Here is a 17,645-nt window from a genome sequence, read left to right on the forward strand (position 1 = left end):
TTCCCACATGCACTTGTATTGCATATAATTGGGTCATTGGTTGTCCTGGCTGTGATGATCATTGTTATGGTTTTATGATTTTAAAGTTTGGAAACCATTCAAAAGACTTGGTGGAGTAAGAGGTATAAATTTTTCTCCTTTTTAGGGTTTGTCCCAGTTGGTTGGAGTGTCTACTTGTCTGCATTGTGCTTGCCTAGTTCACACAGTAAAGTCATCAATGCATGATGCAATAAAGAGATTATTCTTCAGCCATCTGGTTGCAGAGCCTGACACTGGTTTTGGCCGAGAGAAAGTGATTGGCCCAGTATTACCCACCTGGCTTCCGTGTCTAAGAGAGGACTAGTACACGGGTTCTGTCACTTCTACAACAGCATCTTAACCATTAAACCTTGCTGGCTCTCTGACTGAGTGAGTAGTATGCAACTTCTGCAAATAAATAAAATACTAAGTAGCTACAGCTGGAAGCCTCAGAGTGACTGGAATTTTTTGGAAGACTTCCTATCTGCTACACATAGTTATTGTCTGGGAAATTTCTGGAAACACTTGGGAGTTTCAATAAGCATGGAGTGCTCGTTATCAATTTCATAAAATAACTGTTTACATTCTGGGACTCTAACCTTTTCTTTTCAGCTCTATACCACACCTTAGATAGCTCCATTCTTCCATTAGATAGTGACCTATTCAAAATAAATCCCTAGTGTATTTAGTGGGATCTCTTCCCCTATCAGTATGGAAAATACGGCTATAACAAATTTAAATAAATACATAAATAAAAATAATATCCTGTAAATAGGATTGTGATTTTAGATGGTTGTCAAGCAAGCATATCCATGTTGGGTAAACATTTACGATTAAATCAATGGGCTTCTACATTTCTTTGGTGACCTTGCTCAAATGTTACATATGTTCTTTCCTTTAATCAATGATGATAATGATGCGCTATCAAGTCAGTGTCAACTCTTAGCAATCTCATTTTAAATTTTCAAAACTTTAAAATTTTTAACCCTTAGCCAATATTTTACTTCACCTTATTCCAACATATTACAAAATGCCATTGCCTAGAAGTTATTTGAAGATTCACAAATGCATGTATGACATTTGTATCCTTCCTTTCCATGAACAAAGTCATGGAAATAGAGTTTTTTTAAATGTTTCAGCTCTCAACTTAAACTTCAATAAAAAGCACAATTTCTTTTCCATAGGTAGGTAATGCCTTTATTAGGCCCAGTCCGTTGCTTCTAATAAAGATTGCCCAATTATAAATTACGTTTTTAGGTACTAACATGGCTTCTTTATGTCTTCTCATTCAAAAACAAATTCCATACGTCCTGCATAAGTAATCACAACAACAGAAAGAAATAGAGCCCCCCATTTTCTTTCCACCAGTGAACTGAAAAACGAACTCTGGCCCTCCTGCTTTTTTTGAGAGAAACCTGGATTTTACGAAGCCCTGCGGCTGCTTCTCTCCTGCAGTCAAAACTAAGTAAGACGAGGCGAGGGCGTCGAATTTCACTTCCTGTCACCTGGAATCCTTTGTCTGTTCTTGAATGCTATTTAAGGGCAGGGTGCCGCCGACGGTCGGGCAGCGAGGAAGGAGTTAACTGCGGATTTACTTCTCGGGAAAGGCGACACCCACTTTGACGGTGGAGTAGCCTATGAATCAGTTTCACCTGAAACTCTCCAGGTAAGTAAAGGAAGCAGAACGAAGAAAAAAAGGAAAGGGAACCGGAGTGAAGATCCGGAAGTAAGAGGGCGCAAGGCTGGGAGCGAGAGCGCGGCCCCGCAACACCGCAGGGGCTGCCCCGAGAGCTTCGGGTGAGGCGGCGGGATCCCCAGCCTCCGATCGTCTTCCCTCGCTGCAAGACAGGTGAGGGGTGCGTGCCGGACGCGAGCGTCGCACGCAGCGCCTTAGGACGCCGAACCCGCGCTGAAGAAGAGGGAGGCAACGCGGAAGAGCAATTTCTCGCAGGGACCCCACTGGGGAAGGGACCCTTGGAGGAGGCGGTGGTGACGCTCCTGCTGGTCGGGAGCCTTTTCTCGCGTCTCTGCTTTATGGTCGTCGTCGGGCCTGCCTCTCTCCATTGTTTCCGCCTTTGAAAAGCGCTCGGCCCGGGGAACTGCGCCGTCTGGCTCGTTTGGGCTGAGATGGGCCGAAGTGGGAGCCGGCTCCGGGTCGGACTCTTGGTGACCTTCGTTCTCGCCGGGCTGGCTCTTGGCCAGGAACAGAATGGGGAAGGAGCCTCGTTTGGAGAAATCTGTCTTGCCCAGTTCACGGCCGGGGTTCCGGAGTTTGTGCTGGACACAAGCGCCTCGGTGCAGAACGGGGCTACTTTCCTGGGTTCGCCGGCGTTGGAAAGCGGCCGAGACTGCGTGCGCGCCTGTTGCAGGAATCCTGACTGCAACTTGGCCCTGGTGGAGCAGACGCCGGGAGGCGACTCCAACGGCATTCAGAGCTGCTTTCTCTTCAACTGCCTCTACGACCAGGCCTTCGTCTGCAGATTTGCCAAGAAGGACGGCTTCCTCAACTATGTTAGACGGGAGGTTTACGACGCTTACGTGACCATGCGAAACCGAGGCAACCGCGGTAAGGAGGCGAGAGCCCGCTTCTCAGACGAGGGTGCCCATCCGGGGTCGGGGCCGAGAGAAGCTACTGTCTTCCCTTTCATTCCGCGGTTGTGGGAGACGCTCTCCTATCGTGCCCGGTCCGATCTGGTTGGTTGAGTTGGTCTGACTTGCGCACTTGCCTGCTGTGCTTTATGGCACCCAGCCGTCTCAAGACTTTGAGGCCCCAAGCCGCCGGTCAGTGGCTCTGGGAGCCACCACTGGCCATGATTGTGTGAAACTGCCCTAGCATTTTTCAGCAATCTTCATATGGGAAACATGAAAACAAAAGTATAAGACCATAAGCATATTGCACTTGAAAAACAAATACATGCCCTAATCAGCAATATCTGTAATAAGCGATGTCAAAATGATGACATGTGGGTCATTGAGAAAAGGATGCAACTTAATACTTGTGTTTGAACATCTGACACAAGTATGTAAGTTGCATCATTTGTGTCAAGGTTCATACATCATTATGGGCCATCCTATGGATGCCCATGGCCACAGTTCTCCCCTCAAATCAAGCTCCATTCACATGTATGTTATGGCTGAACTCTGTTTGTGGCCCTTAGGCTCTATATGCATCTCTTGGCTGTTAACAAGTTGGCATACTGTGATGGACATCAGCTAACACTTGACTTGCTGAAGAAATAATTAAAACAAACCTTGGCATAGTGTGACCCCAGCCCCATAGTTCCCAAACTGTGCACCAGGGCACCATGGTGAAATCACAGGGATGCTACAAGATATTTTATTACATAATAAATGGAGCTGTTAGTGAGTTTGCTGCAGTGTCCCGAGCACCATGGTACATAGTTTGGGAACTGCAAGGGGTGCCATGAACCGAGAAAGTTTGGGAACCTCTACCCCAGCCTTCGCATGGTACACTGGAGTACAAGGTGACCAACCAGACTTTAGCCTGGCATGATTACTTGACCATGTGAAACCAAGGCAACAATGGTAAGGAGGTGAGGGCATTATTGACATGGTGTCATGCAAATCCAGAAAATAGAGTTAATTGAGTAAACTGTGGTACAGTTAAGTATGGATAAGGCTATTTTGTGAACACAGTGACTAAAATGCAGTTAGACACAATTAGATGATAAGATTAGTGGATCGAAGTAATGAGAGTTCCTTTCTATCTCCAGAGCTGAAGGCAGGGTGCTTCTGAATACCAGTTGTTGGGTGACATGAACAGGAAAATGCCATGCTCCAGTTTGGCATGAGAATTTTTCATTGACTGTCATGGGAAACAGATGGTTTTCTAAGGGCTAGCATGGAGAGATAGGCTTCAACAGTTGTAATTAGGTGCTTTTTGACTCTTTAAAAAGACAAATTAATGGAGAAATTGCTTGATATACCACTATGAGTTCTAAAAGTTTAATTAAACCTCTATTCCAAGGAGTAGTGTATCCTTGTGTAACTGATACTGTACTAGGGACAAATTTTAGGGGATATTAATTCCTTTTATATTTTGATCATGAACACCAAAGGCCTCTCTTTGGTCCTGTTGGAAGCAGAATGGTGAGCCTGATGGACTCTGATCTAATGAAGAAAGGAAATTATTGTCAGAAATTGATTTGGGTGGGGAAGTATGTATGACATCATTTGTAGGCTAGCATTGAATCTCTTCACCCTGGAAAAGGGCAATAACAGCTCATTTCTATTTGTAGCTGTTATTTGCAGGATGAAAACTGGGTTTCTAGAAGTTGTAGAACATCTGTAGAATACCAAGTTGTAGAAGACTGGTAAAAATCCTTTCCACATCCCCATTCAGGGGTGTCTGCAAAGAAGGGTGAACAGTATCAAAATTGTTATGATCTAGGCAGTTGAAGCCCTGCCCTTTTTTTTGGTGTGCAATGCATGCAAACACATGTTGCACCTGCCATTTTGATGCTGTTTACCATCCCTAATACCCCTGTGACCCTGTTTTATTTGAAGACATCAAATCAAGCAAGGAATATACTATTGAGCAAAACTATTATGTTGGCAAATGGTCCTAAAGAAAGCCATTTGGTGTAGTGGTTAGGGTGCTGGCCTAGAACCCAGGAGACTGTGAGTTCTAGGCCTCCCTAAGGTATGAAAGCCTTTGGGCCAGTCACTCTCAGCCCAACCCACCTCGCAGGCTTGTTGTTGTGGGGAAAATAGGAGGTAGGAGTATTAGGTATATTTGCCGCCTTGAGTTATATATAAGAAGATATAATAATAAAGGCTTCTCTGCACATCTTGGTCTTTACCTCAGCCGTCCTATAATTTTTGCATTGTTTCAGTATTGTTCTGCAGAATTATGCTTCAGTTTTACAGATGTTCCCCCTTTTTTTTTTTAAATGCTACATACTGTACTAAGAGTGGGACTTCCTGGGACCCGGGTGGTGGCTCAAGCCAGGGGTGCTTTGCTTCCTTTCCTTTTGTTCAGATTTTGAACATTTTGGTGTCTTTTGGTTGCTCTTTAGCCCATTTCATAAGTGGTACACAGTTTGCGTGCATAATTGATCTCTATCACATAAATGTGCATACCTGCATCAGATTACATTTGTTCTCATGTATATTTTTGAATAATCGCTGATCTTGTACATGTTCTTAAGAACTGTCACAATGCTAATGCAACATTGGTCACTTAGTACAGTGTTGTCAGCATTAAAAATCAAGTTGAACTTCTTGTATTGAGGCCATTGTTCTGGGAGACTGCCGTGGGTGATCTGACATAGGAAAATATCTATGCACATCACAAATTATGCATCTGATTGCCATGTTATAGAAATAGCCAATAGTATACTTCTGTTAATTTTGATCTAAACCCCTCTTTACACCTGTGATACCTTTGTATTATTCCATGTTTTAAAAACAGAGTGAGCAGCCCAGCAAGTAATTGCTGAATGAGAATGTTCTCCCTACAAAAAGACGTGATATTTGATCTAGATCAGAACTGGGGATCCTGTAATCATTGAAGTTACTGAATGACAACTATCAGCCTCCTTCATCATGGCCCAGATTAGCTGACGGTTGCTGTAAATTGTGGTTCTTCAACAACTGTGTGCTACACACTAAATAGCTAGGTCCAGTATGCACTGTATATATACCTTTCATAATATTGAAGTTATATTTATCTTTTGAAGATTAAATCCTTGAATTATGTCAGTCTGAAAATGGTAACACCTTAAGGAACATCCATCAAACTTCTGTTTTCTTCAGATTTAAATGTGTGGATTCTTATGTAAGGTTTCGCCTTTCAATACCATAACATTAGCTATTTGAAAATTTCTAGTTGGGTTAAAGAAACTGAAATACAAATACAATTTCTACACACGAACAAATATATAAAGAACAAAGATTCTACAGAGGTTTAGAAATTGTTAAATCATAATACAGCTTTTTATTATAAAGCTGCAACTAGCAGATTTTGTACAAAATGCAACAAATTTATATTCATTTAATTTTAATTAAAACTCTGTGAATCATTCCTTTACCAATATTTTACATATTTCTTATAAACCAAGATGTGAATCATTCCTTAACTACCACAAATTTATGGAATTTTAAAAAATGTATATTTCTTATGAACCAAGTAGAACATAAACTTGTATTAAATCAGAAAGTTAAAAAATAGCATATTAGTATACAAGATATCAGTGCTTATTTTTAAATTGCACTAGAGTGCTCCTTATTTTCATTATGTTTCATAAAAATACCAAGCCCCAACGTGTTGGATTTGGACCAAGGAATTTGGGTTGAAATCCATGCTTGGACTGTAAGCAAATAATAGTGTGTGATGACATACAAAATACAAAAAATACAAAATACTTTAATGACCAAGTATAAAATATATACAAGGAATTTGTCTTCGGTGACGAACAGCAAGATCAACGGTGCGTTTGGATAGCAACAAGAAATTAATAAATAGTAACAATAACACTGCCCCAGTAAAATAAAATGACATAATCATGCATATGCCATGACATATATATTTGCATCAGATGTTGGGCTTTAAGAACATAATTATGATAATGCCATTGCATGCATGTAATGTAACTATCCAAATAATGTTTTATTAATTTTTCTTTGAAGGAACTGTGCTTGATTCCTAAATAGCCATATAACGATAGGATAAAACTGCAGACCTCAAGTCTCATTTTCCATAAAATTCTTGAGTTGGCTAACAAATCCCTTTAACTTCTAATTTGCAAAAGCAGCTTTAAGCAGTCCTTTAAATGGAGTGATGTGTCTTCAATGAAATATTTACAGTACACTTCTTGTTTACAATCCAGTAGAATTCTTTCAGAATTTTAAAGTAAAACATAAATGTAGTGCAAGAAATGCCATAAGATGTATTTTGACCTTCATCCCTTTCTAAACCAGGAAGATTTTGTTGGAGGTAATTTTTTTTAATTTGTTGGAGAGCTGAAATAATACTATATTGGAGTACATTCCTGAAGATCTGGGGACTGATTTCCTGCATTGCAAATTAGAAGTTCAGGCAGCATGAGACTGAGGTGAGACTAAGGCCAGCAGCCTGATTAACTATTACCAGAACAGACAGTATTGTGCAAGATGATGTCATAGAGCAGTCTAGTTTACACACTGTATTAAGCTATATGTTTGTTTAATTTTGGTACAGCAAGATACATAAACCCAATAATCCTGGCTTGGAAACTATTGAGTTACATCTAAACTCAACCTATGACTATATGGCAACTTCCTTTGACTACCCAATAGGCCTTGCAGTCTAGAAATGCACACATCACTCTAATAATGTGGTTTATTTATCTCTGGTTTAGAAGATGTGTAAATCCATTATCTCTTAGCCTTACGTATGAAGCATCTTGCTATGGTTTGTTCAACAAATCATGATTTAAAATCTTCATTTGATGCATTATATAAACTTAGCCACTGAAGGTCATGATAATGGTGCTAATGGTATTTGTTATGTTCAGTCAACAATATTTCCATAAAATAAACCTCTATTGCTATTTAGTCAACCTTAAAATTAACATTCAAATGTACCTTCTCCTATTGTAAATAATTTTATTACCTACCTCTAAGTAAACTGTTCTAGTTTTATTATCACATTATAATTAGCCAAGCAATTATTCTTCCATTTTTGGTTTTCTGTACTTTAGGCCAAGAATGGCATGCTTATAGATAACTGTCTTTACACATTCTCTGGAACATTCAGTTACTATAGAATTCATCAGAGGTAGCCAAATCAATTTAATACCTAATTTATTAATGGGGGAGTCCTGTCCAATTAGATAAGAAAGGTGTTTGGGTAAAGAAATATGCTATATATGATTTCCCCGTGTTTTAAGCTAATTGTTTTGTTTCACATGAATCTGTCTACTTATGCAGAGATCATATATAATGTGAGGCATGGTCCCCAATTCGGTGGCATCTAGATTAAATAATGCCAGTCTTAGGGAGATCTGCTCGATACCTCTGTTCTATCTTTGATCAATTTCCAGGCAGACAGGTAAAAAACCCATGGATTTAGTTCTGCATCAGTTTTCAATTTGCTGATCTTTCTTAATTATCTTTCTATAATTTTATAGTTAAGTTAGCTGCCTTGGAGATGAAATAGCAGAAGAATGAAAGATGAAATAAAGAATATTTGAGGAAGCAAGGCATTGCGATTGGATTATAGCCAGAGAATATATAAATTCTTTAGCTCTGACATATGGTGAACTGGGTCAGGAGGTGGGGAATAATGTAGAGAGGAGGAGGAGGTTTGTTTGAACAGAATAAATGAGAGCATCATTTTTGTTGAGGTCGTTTGTTAGGGACAGAATTAACAAAACCTCTGAATAGTAAGGTGATTTCAGCTACCTGGTAGAGATTTTGGCATTAAAGATTTTTGTTTTTTTTGTTTTTTTTGTTTTTGATCTTCCTGGAACCTTTAGGAAAATTTTCATCTGATCTGGCACAGGTTCTGCAGGAGGTGAAACTGTAAATTCTTATCCTCCTGTCTGCAAATTGTTAAAAACTATGTCACTAGACTTTATGATGGTTTTGGGCAATGTTACATTCCTCCCTGTAGAGTAACAGTGTAGCCTTCTTTTATATTTACTTATTGTTAGATTTATTACCCTATCTTTCCTCCAGGAACATAAGGTAGCATATGTAACACTTCATCCTCCAATGTTTTCCCCAACAACAACCCAGGAAAGTAGGCTGAGCTGAGAGAATGACTGGCCCAAATCATCTACTAAATTTCCTTGGTTGAATTGAATTTGAGCCTGGGTATCCCTAGCCTTGGTCCCAGGCTTGATCACTATCACACCTTGCATTTGCATTTGATAGGAAAAATACAACATTTCAATATTGTGTGCATGTACAGGTAATCCTTGTTTAGCGATTGCCTCATTTAGTGACTGTTAACAGGACAGTGATGAAAACATAACTTTACGACCAATCCTCGCATTTACGACCTTCACAAGCCTGTAAAGCAAAGGAAAGCTGAAGTATGATCATAAGCACAGTTGTGGTTTCACTTAGCAACTGCTTTGCTTAACAATCACATTGCCAGTCCCAATTGTGATCGCTAAATGAGGACTACCTGTATTCTCAAATACTGTAGTTATGATTGTTAGGGAAAACTGTAACTCAAAGCACACAAATTTGTCCCCAACTTACCTAGAATACAAGCAACAACAACAGTAAACAACCTCAAGACAATTAACTGAATGCAATTTGGTATCAGTTGTGTGAATGTGATTAACACCTGTGCTTTAGAGGCCAGAATAACATGTTGTGTTGGAGGCATTTAATTTTCTCTTCTTGCCATAGTTCTGAAAACAATTGCCTCTCAGAAGAATGCTATTTTTGTCAATATCATAACAAGAAAAGAGGGTTAAACTTTCCCTTGGTTCTGTGCCCTCCTCTGCCCTCACCCCAAACCAGAGATTTCTCTGGCTTCTAGGGGATTGAAACATATGTTTCTTATGTCTATTTTAGATATATTCTCAATTCCTTTTGTACTCAATGTGCTCATGTGAAGCAAAACCAGAAAGTAGATAGAGTGGAATAGGAGGCAGTTGTAAGGAGTGGGAGGGACAGAAGTGTGATTCATGCGGCCTGCCCAGATCACCCTTAGCTAGTTTATTTATTTATCATATTTATATAGCCGCCCATGTCACATGATGTGACTCTGGGCAGTGTACAACAATTGCTGCCTTTAGCTGCGATAGGGAATGCTGTCCATTCCCAGCATGGAAGTAATGCCTCCAACTACCTAAATAAAAATAAATGTCAAAATGCCATGCAGTTGCAATTTATTTTAAAAAATTAAATGGGGCAGGGTATGGGAGTTCTTGGTAATCTGGGTGGGAGTTATGATCCAAGGTTGGGGAAGGCTGATATAGAATCTACGGATGACCTCATTTCATTATGCAGGGAAACGTGTGGGCTTAGTGGGAGTCTTCCTATTAAACGACTTCTCAAAAATTAGCTTGTGAGGGAAAATATTAGGCTAGATCTCTTTGCTTTCTGTCTTATGCTTGATGTATGCCTGATGTATAGATATAGATATAGATATATAGATATAGATATAGATGCATGGAGGCGCTTCTGCTATGAGGATTTCCAGCTTCAAGATAGTCTAATGTTAATGATATTGTATGTGCATCCTTTTTTGATTGTACTCTAAAGTAACTGTACAGAGTCCTGATATGTATTGGGGATCACCATATGGATAGGTAAGGAATGTTGAATCATTTTTGTTCCAGCCACTTTCCTCTTTAACTTTTGTCCTACCTCCACATAGCAATTTCAAAATAAGGATATGCAGAATCTTCCATGAATGTAAGAGCTGGTTTTGGATGGTCTATGCGTGAACATGTGTTGGAGATGTTTTGTTCCAAATAGAATCCAGAATCGGGCTGGTTGATTTTGGATGCAGTCCAAAACTCAACTGTTCCAGCCAGAAAAGATGTTTTTAATGCTCTGGTCCACGCAATGCGGATTCCAATAAAATACCAAAGGAGGTTCATCCTGCCATCTCTTTCAGGCGGGGGCAGGCTGGTTGCCTCAGGATGCAGCTCACCGCTGGCTGTCACCCCCTGGCGGAGAGCGGGGCACCAAGTCGGATCTAAGCCCCTCTCCTGGGAGGTGCAGAAGGGCTCACTGCAAGTTCCGCAGCAAAACTGGGTGTTAGTGCCGTCCAGGGGCCCCATCTCTGACAGTACTCCAAAGCCTGTGTTGCTGCCTACCTGCTGAGTACCTGCTGTGAAGCAGAACAAGATGTCTGAGCAGTGATTGAATCAGCTGTCAAGTGGCAAGGGGTAGGGTGGTCCAAAAGCAACATGTGTCCTGTCATGCAGATGATGACCAGCTATTCACCATTCTGGAAGATGCCAAATTTTGGTGCCTCCTCTATCTAGCTATCTCTGAGTATCAGATCCTCTCATGCATCCCCTTCAGCAAGCAAATACAGTAATCCCTTCCCTGTATTGCCAATGCAGGGAGGAAGTCTTGGGATTGCTCTGAGCAGATATTTAGTTTAGTCAAGATAGAGTAGGAATGGGATAAGAATTATGGGGTGTCTGCCTAGCTCTTTCTGGGATTCAGGCATGGACCACACAGGCTAGACAGAAGAAGAGGAGGACAGTGCTTCCCTGTATATCATACCATTGTCTAATTACCTGGGTAGTAAACTACATATTCCTGTGGGGAAGCTGGACTTCACCTGGATGGGTTAGCATGAATGGTCTTCAAAACAAAAGCAGGTGGCATACTGAAGATAATATCAAAGGTTTGTGTGTTTATACGTTTATATGCATTGCTGAGCTTAAGTTCACACATGATATAAATGCAAGGGTTTTCATATCTCTTTGCTGCCTAACCTGAGCATATAGATAACTAATCCCTAATCTCTTATTGTGGGCCCTGAAAGCAATAAGGCTCTGAGTAATGAGAGGTTAAATGGATACCTAGCAATGGGAAAGGTGATGATACTCTAAATTAAGTTTTTGGGGAAAAGATAAGTTACCAAGAAGGCTATGCTTTTGGTGGATAATTGTGAAATCCTATGGTTTCAGAATGAACTAGCATATTGGCATATTGTGATTTTTCTTTCTCCATTCTTTCTCCACAAAAGGGAACTCTGGTAGCTTACCCCGTAGTGATACGTATCAAACAAAAAAAAAAAGTCCAGTTGCCATGACTCAACCTCCAGATTCCTAAACTGTGGTTGTAGAGCTAGCATGGATTTGTGGTAAAGTACATGGAATTTTCTGTGAGTGACTGGGGCCCCTGAAATAGCTGCCAAGGCTAGCCCACCAAGACAGCAGCATTTCGTTTAATTCATAGATTCAAAGGCTTGGTTTACATAACATGTTAAGCCATCATGTGTGTGTTTGGTCTTGGCTTAGCATATTACATGAATCCAGTCATTGTAGTTTGTAAACTGTGGTTTATTGTGAGTGTATCTAGCCTGTTATAGTTTATTCAGCAAACCATAATGAGTGTGATATGTGAATTTGGTCTGAATTATCAGTTATAATTTTTATAAATTATAGGCCATTATGTTTCTTCTACCATTTTCCCCATAAAATATGAATATTGATTTTTTTCCCCTTAGAGTGTAGGAAGGAGGGGAGATGGAGAGATTACAAAAACTTTGTGGGAAGTACTGTACTATTGTATAACCCAAAGTTTTAACTATGACTTCATCATTTTATTCTTGGTCTAGTCAAACCAGGTCAGGGTGACTACAGCAGTAACCTTCCTGAACTTTTGCCTGTTTTTAGACTTTCACCTTCATTTAACATGGTGACATTCTTGGAAACCTAACCAATTTTTATTTTGGGGGGCTGAATGGGAAAAAGTGCTTCAAACTGACACTATCCTGCAAGCAAATTTTCTGACTTTTGACCTTTGCCTTAAAGACCAGCAGTTTGAAGTAAGTGCTGTTGAAATAAATGAGGAATTTATTTTCAAGAAGATTTTGGCTCTGAAGTATGGAAGTACTCAAGTTACTTTGTGGTTTTTACCTCTACTCATTTCCATAAACAAATTTGTGGGAAGTTGCTAACTTCTTTTTACAGACAGAGAAATGTGATATTGAATGATTTATTCAGAGTTACTCATTAATGTGTGAGGGATTCGGTTCCTAAAATTCTTCAAGCCGTATAGCTATTTCTGAAAATTCTGGGAGAGGAAGTTGGAGTGTGCTTAGATTGAGGAAGGGGGTTCCCATCACTATCTTCAAGCATTGATCAAGCATCTGTATAGTTTCACTAGAGTTGGATTAAAAAAGGAGGACCTGCATATTATTACATACTGATAATAACTGCTCTCTAATCATTTGGAACCAGTTTGGTGTAGTGGTTAAGGCACTTGGCTAGAAACTGGGAGACTGTGAGTTATACTCCCACCTTAGGACGAAGCCAGCTATGTGACCTTGGGTCAGTCACCTTCTCTCAACCCTAGGAAGGAGGCAATGGCAAACCATTTCTGAAAATGTTGCCAAAAAAACTGCAGGGGCTTGTCCAGGCAGTCGCCAGGAGCCAACACTGACTTGAACACGCACACACACACACACACACACACACGTACACACACACAAAATATCTGATCAGTTGCCATCAAATCATCTGATCACTTTCAATAACTTGGAGAAGCTGGATAGATGCCAGGTAGAATTCCTCTATGGCTACTTTCTGGCTGAGCAATACTGCTCCATCACCATTGTCTGGAACTGTCTCTGGAGATAGGAGGGGAACCATTGTAAATCATCAGATCCCAATCCACAGAGCTGTTTCAAATGATCTGTTGAGTTATTATATCTAATATCAATGGCAGATCAAAGATAATAAAAGAGGTAACACTTCCCCTGTTCCTCTTGTCAGATCAAGTCATTTGTCAGTGCAACCAAAATCAATTCAGTGCCAAAACCAAACTTGAACTCAGACTGAAACTGGCTAGATAATTGACTTTTTCCAGGTGCACTTATAGCTAGCCAGACACTGTTCTCTAGAATATTTTATCACAGAAAAGAATATTTGCATTTGGGTGACAATGTTCACGTTCTTCTGGGCCTGGCACAAGTCCTTTGAGGAGCATGTGATCATTGCTTCTTTCAAGGAGTCTGGCGTTATCTTTTTCTGCAGAGAAGTCTTTACCACATCCTGGACCCCTCCAATAGATTGTTCCCAAGTAGTGCTCACCAATTACAACAAACAAGGGTTGGAAACTATGTGAGGTAGGGGAACACTTACTATGTTGTCAGCTTCACTGCGAACATTTTCAGTTGTTGCAGTTCAGTCAGACTGTGGGAGCCATGGTGTCACACTCAGATCAAATGGGGCTAACTGTGCCTTTGAAATGCCTTGTGAAACTGTCAAAGGGCTGATCCCTTGAAGATTTCTGCTGCTCTTTGACCAACTGGAAAAGCTCAGGTGCTGTCACTACCTTTTGGTAGTTATATGTCAGCGTTGCAGATTCTGGTCACTTTTGTTTCAGTGCTTGCAGTCCTTTGCACATTAGTCTTCATCCAGGCCACTTAATTTGATTATATTACAAGAGTTTTGGAAAGGCCACTAGTTCAGAGCACCTAATGTCTGTTTTACAACACTTTAATGAGATATGGCATTGGTGGATTTACTGAAGAAATTTTACCCTATTTGCAATAAGTGAGAAGTCTCCTAATGCAACTGGTCAGTCAGCAATTTTATCTTCTTTTTTATCAGTTTTCTCTGGAAGAAGAATGAAGTAACACATAGTAGGGTGAAAATGGAAGGGCTACAAATTGAGAAAACTGTTGCCTGGGGTCCTTGTAAATTCTGTCGATAAGACAGAACAATTGCACAATAAAACTACCTAAAAGGATTCAAACCAAGGCGGCTAACCTCGAGAGCACACAGTGAAGGTTAAAGCTTACTTACTGTTGCAAAGAGCCAAAGCAGGAAGTAAGTGGATGGTTTCATAAAGCTAAACTTTGATCTGCATTTATACTGTTCATGTACTTGAGTTGAAATGCATGATTGACAGAGATATCATTCTCTGATTTATCATGGAGAAAATTTGTCCTGCCCATGCTGTGGTGGAAGAAACATTTTATGCAAGTATAGAGGTATAGAGAAAAGGTATAACTCAGTGGGAAGAACATGTCTGGTTGATTATGGAGCTCAGTGAGTTATTGTAGACTGGTCACTATTTATGTAAGACCTGCTCTAACTCTAAAGTTTAATCAGTTTTCTGTTTACCAGACAAAGCTTTATAGGTACAAGCATAGCTTGATCATGTAGTGAAATCTGTTCGGAATAAAAATAGTCCAGAAATGACTAAAACTTTAAAGAGTAGTTAAGATAGTTTCCCATCTCTTGAAGATTTTAAATGTTTACATTTTAAATTTACAGTTTATGTGTAGGTTTTGAAGTAGGTTTAATTTGTTTTTTTAATGTTGTTAGCCACCTTGAGTGTTCTACAGACTTGTGCCCAGAACAGCTGTTTTGGCTGCATAGGGAACAAGTGAGGGCTGATATATGTGTGATATTTTAGAAGAATCTCTGAAATATTTGAAAAGATAGAGATGTCCCCCCCTGCAGTTATGTGGCCAGATAAGTCATTTAATTATTGGTAGACTTAGCATAAGAACAAAGCTGTTCCAATAAGCAATGGCAGTAAGAGATTTTAAGGGTACTTGTTATGACCAACATCTTTTCGTGGCTTATGGTGGAAGAGTCATATGCTATTTTACATTCCTTGTAGGAAAGTTGGAATACAGTAGAAAATTGCCCTGCTAAAGTTTCCAAGCAATCATGAGGGAAACTTGTGGATGATGTTAGATACACTGTACTGAAATCTGGCTAAGAGCACCTTTCCTGATTGGCCAGGGAAGATAATTAATTGCATGATTTTTCCCGGTCAGGTACCTCTTAAGGCATGTTAAAGCTATTTTGGGAAGTTCCTGGGGAATAATTCTCTGCAAAATGGATTGATACAAATGCCAAGTAATTGTGCTTGTCATGGTAAACATACCCAAACCCTCCCTAAATATGATCATAGTCATACTGTCTAACTCTTGAAACAACCTGAGCAAGTTGTGATTTATAGGGAACTAACAATTATCCCCCTTTCATGGATCACTGCCTTGTCGTGGCGAAGGGGCTTGCGTAACTCAGTGAAGCCATGAGCTATACCGTGCAGGGCCACCCAAGACGGACAGGTCATGACAGAGAGTTCTGACAAAATGTGGTCCACTGGAGAAGGAAATGGCAACCCACTCCAGTATCCTTGCCAAGAAAACCCCATGGACAATGTTAAAAGGCTAAAAGATATGACACCGGAAGATAAGCCCCTCAGGTCGGAAGGTGTCCAATATGCTACTGGGGAAGAGCGGAGGGCAATTCCAAGTAGCTCCAGAAAGAGTGAAGCGGCTGGGCCAAAGCCAAAAGGACGTTCAGCTGTGGATGTATCTGGAAGTGAAAAGAAGGTCCGATGCTGTAAAGAACAATATTGTATAGGTACCTGGAATGTAAGATCTATGAACCAAGGCAAGCTGGATGTGGTCAAACATGAGATGACAAGATTGAACATCGACATCTTGGGAATCAGCGAACTGAAATGGACGGGAATGGGTGAATTTAATTCGGGTGACCATTATATCTACTACTGTGGGCAAGAAACCCTTAGAAGAAATGGAGTTGCACTCATAGTCAATAAGAGAGTGGGAAAGGCAGTAATGGGGTACAACCTCAAAAACGACAGAATGATCTCAGTGCGTATTGAAGGCAAACCATTCAATATCACAGTCATCCAAGTCTATGCCCCAACCACTGATGCCGAAGAAGCTGAAGTTGACCGCTTCTATGAAGACCTACAACACCTTCTAGAACTAGCACCAAAAAAAGATGTCCTTTTCATCATAGGGGATTGGAATGCTAAAGTAGGAAGTCAAGGAGTAATCGGAATAACAGGCAAGTTTGGCCTTGGAGTACAAAATGAAGCAGGGCAAAGGCTAATAGAGTTCTGTCAAGAGAACAAGCTAGTCATAGCAAACACTCTTTTCCAACAACACAAGAGATGACTCTACACATGGACATCACCAGATGGTCAATACCGAAACCAGATTGATTATATACTTTGCAGCCAAAGATGGAGAAGCTCTATACAGACAGCAAAAACAAGACCAGGAGCTGACTGTGGCTCAGATCATGAGCTTCTTACTGCAAAATTTAGGCTTAAATTGAAGAATGTAGGGAAAACCACTAGACCACTCAGGTATGACTTAGATCATATTCCTTGTGAGTACACAGTGAAGGTGATGAATAGATTTAGAGGATTAGATTTGGTAGACAGAGTGCCTGAAGAACTATGGACGGAGGTCCGTAACATTGTACAGGAGGCAGCAACTAAAACCATCCCAAAGAAAAAGAAATGCAAGAAAGCAAAATGGCTGTCTGATGAGGCTTTACAAATAGCTGTGGAAAGAAGGAATGCGAAAAGCAAGGGTGAAAGGGAAAGATATAAGCAACTGAATGCAGATTTCCGGAGAATAGCAAGGAGAGATAAGAAGGCCTTCTTAAATGAACAATGCAAAGAAATTGAGGAAAACAATAGAATGGGGAAGACTAGAGATCTCTACAAGAAAATTGGAGATATGAAAGGAACGTTTAGTGCAAAGATGGGCATGATAAAGGACAAAAAAGGCAGGGACCTAACAGAAGCAGAAGAGATTAAGAAGAGGTGGCAAGAATACACAGAAGAACTATACAAGAAAGATCTTAATGTCCCTGATGTCCACGCTGGTGTGATCACTGACCTTGAGCCAGACATCCTAGAGAGTGAAGTCAAGTGGGCCTTAGGAAGCATTGCTAACAACAAAGCTAGTGGAGATGACAGTATTCCAGCTGAGTTATTTAAAATACTAAAAGATGATGGTGTTAAAGTGCTGCACTCAATATGCCAGCAAGTTTGGAAAATGCAACAGTGGCCACGGGATTGGAAAAGGTCAGTTTATGTTCCAATTCCAAAGCAGGGCAACGCCAAAGAATGCTCAAACTATCGCACAATTGCACTCATTTCACATGCTAGCAAGGTTATGCTCA

General features: G+C 40.4%; 1 protein-coding gene across 1 annotated transcript in view; it reads left to right on the top strand.

Moving 5' to 3' along the window:
• Positions 1 to 1,536: 1,536 nt before the first annotated feature.
• SPINT1 (serine peptidase inhibitor, Kunitz type 1) overlaps positions 1,537 to 17,645 on the top strand; it is a 40,970-nt gene continuing 24,861 nt past the window's right edge. Inside the window, exon 1 of the mRNA XM_088145470.1 lies at positions 1,537 to 2,584. Within this exon, the coding sequence (XP_088001596.1) occupies positions 2,146 to 2,584 (439 nt within the window). The 5' untranslated portion in view covers positions 1,537 to 2,145. The remainder of the gene's footprint in view (positions 2,585 to 17,645) is intronic.

This window comes from Python bivittatus, unplaced genomic scaffold (genome assembly GCF_059951505.1).
Source record: "Python bivittatus isolate LINGU-HERP-01145 unplaced genomic scaffold, Pbiv_v1 ctg000480_np1212, whole genome shotgun sequence".
Classification (NCBI taxonomy): domain Eukaryota; kingdom Metazoa; phylum Chordata; class Lepidosauria; order Squamata; family Pythonidae; genus Python; species Python bivittatus.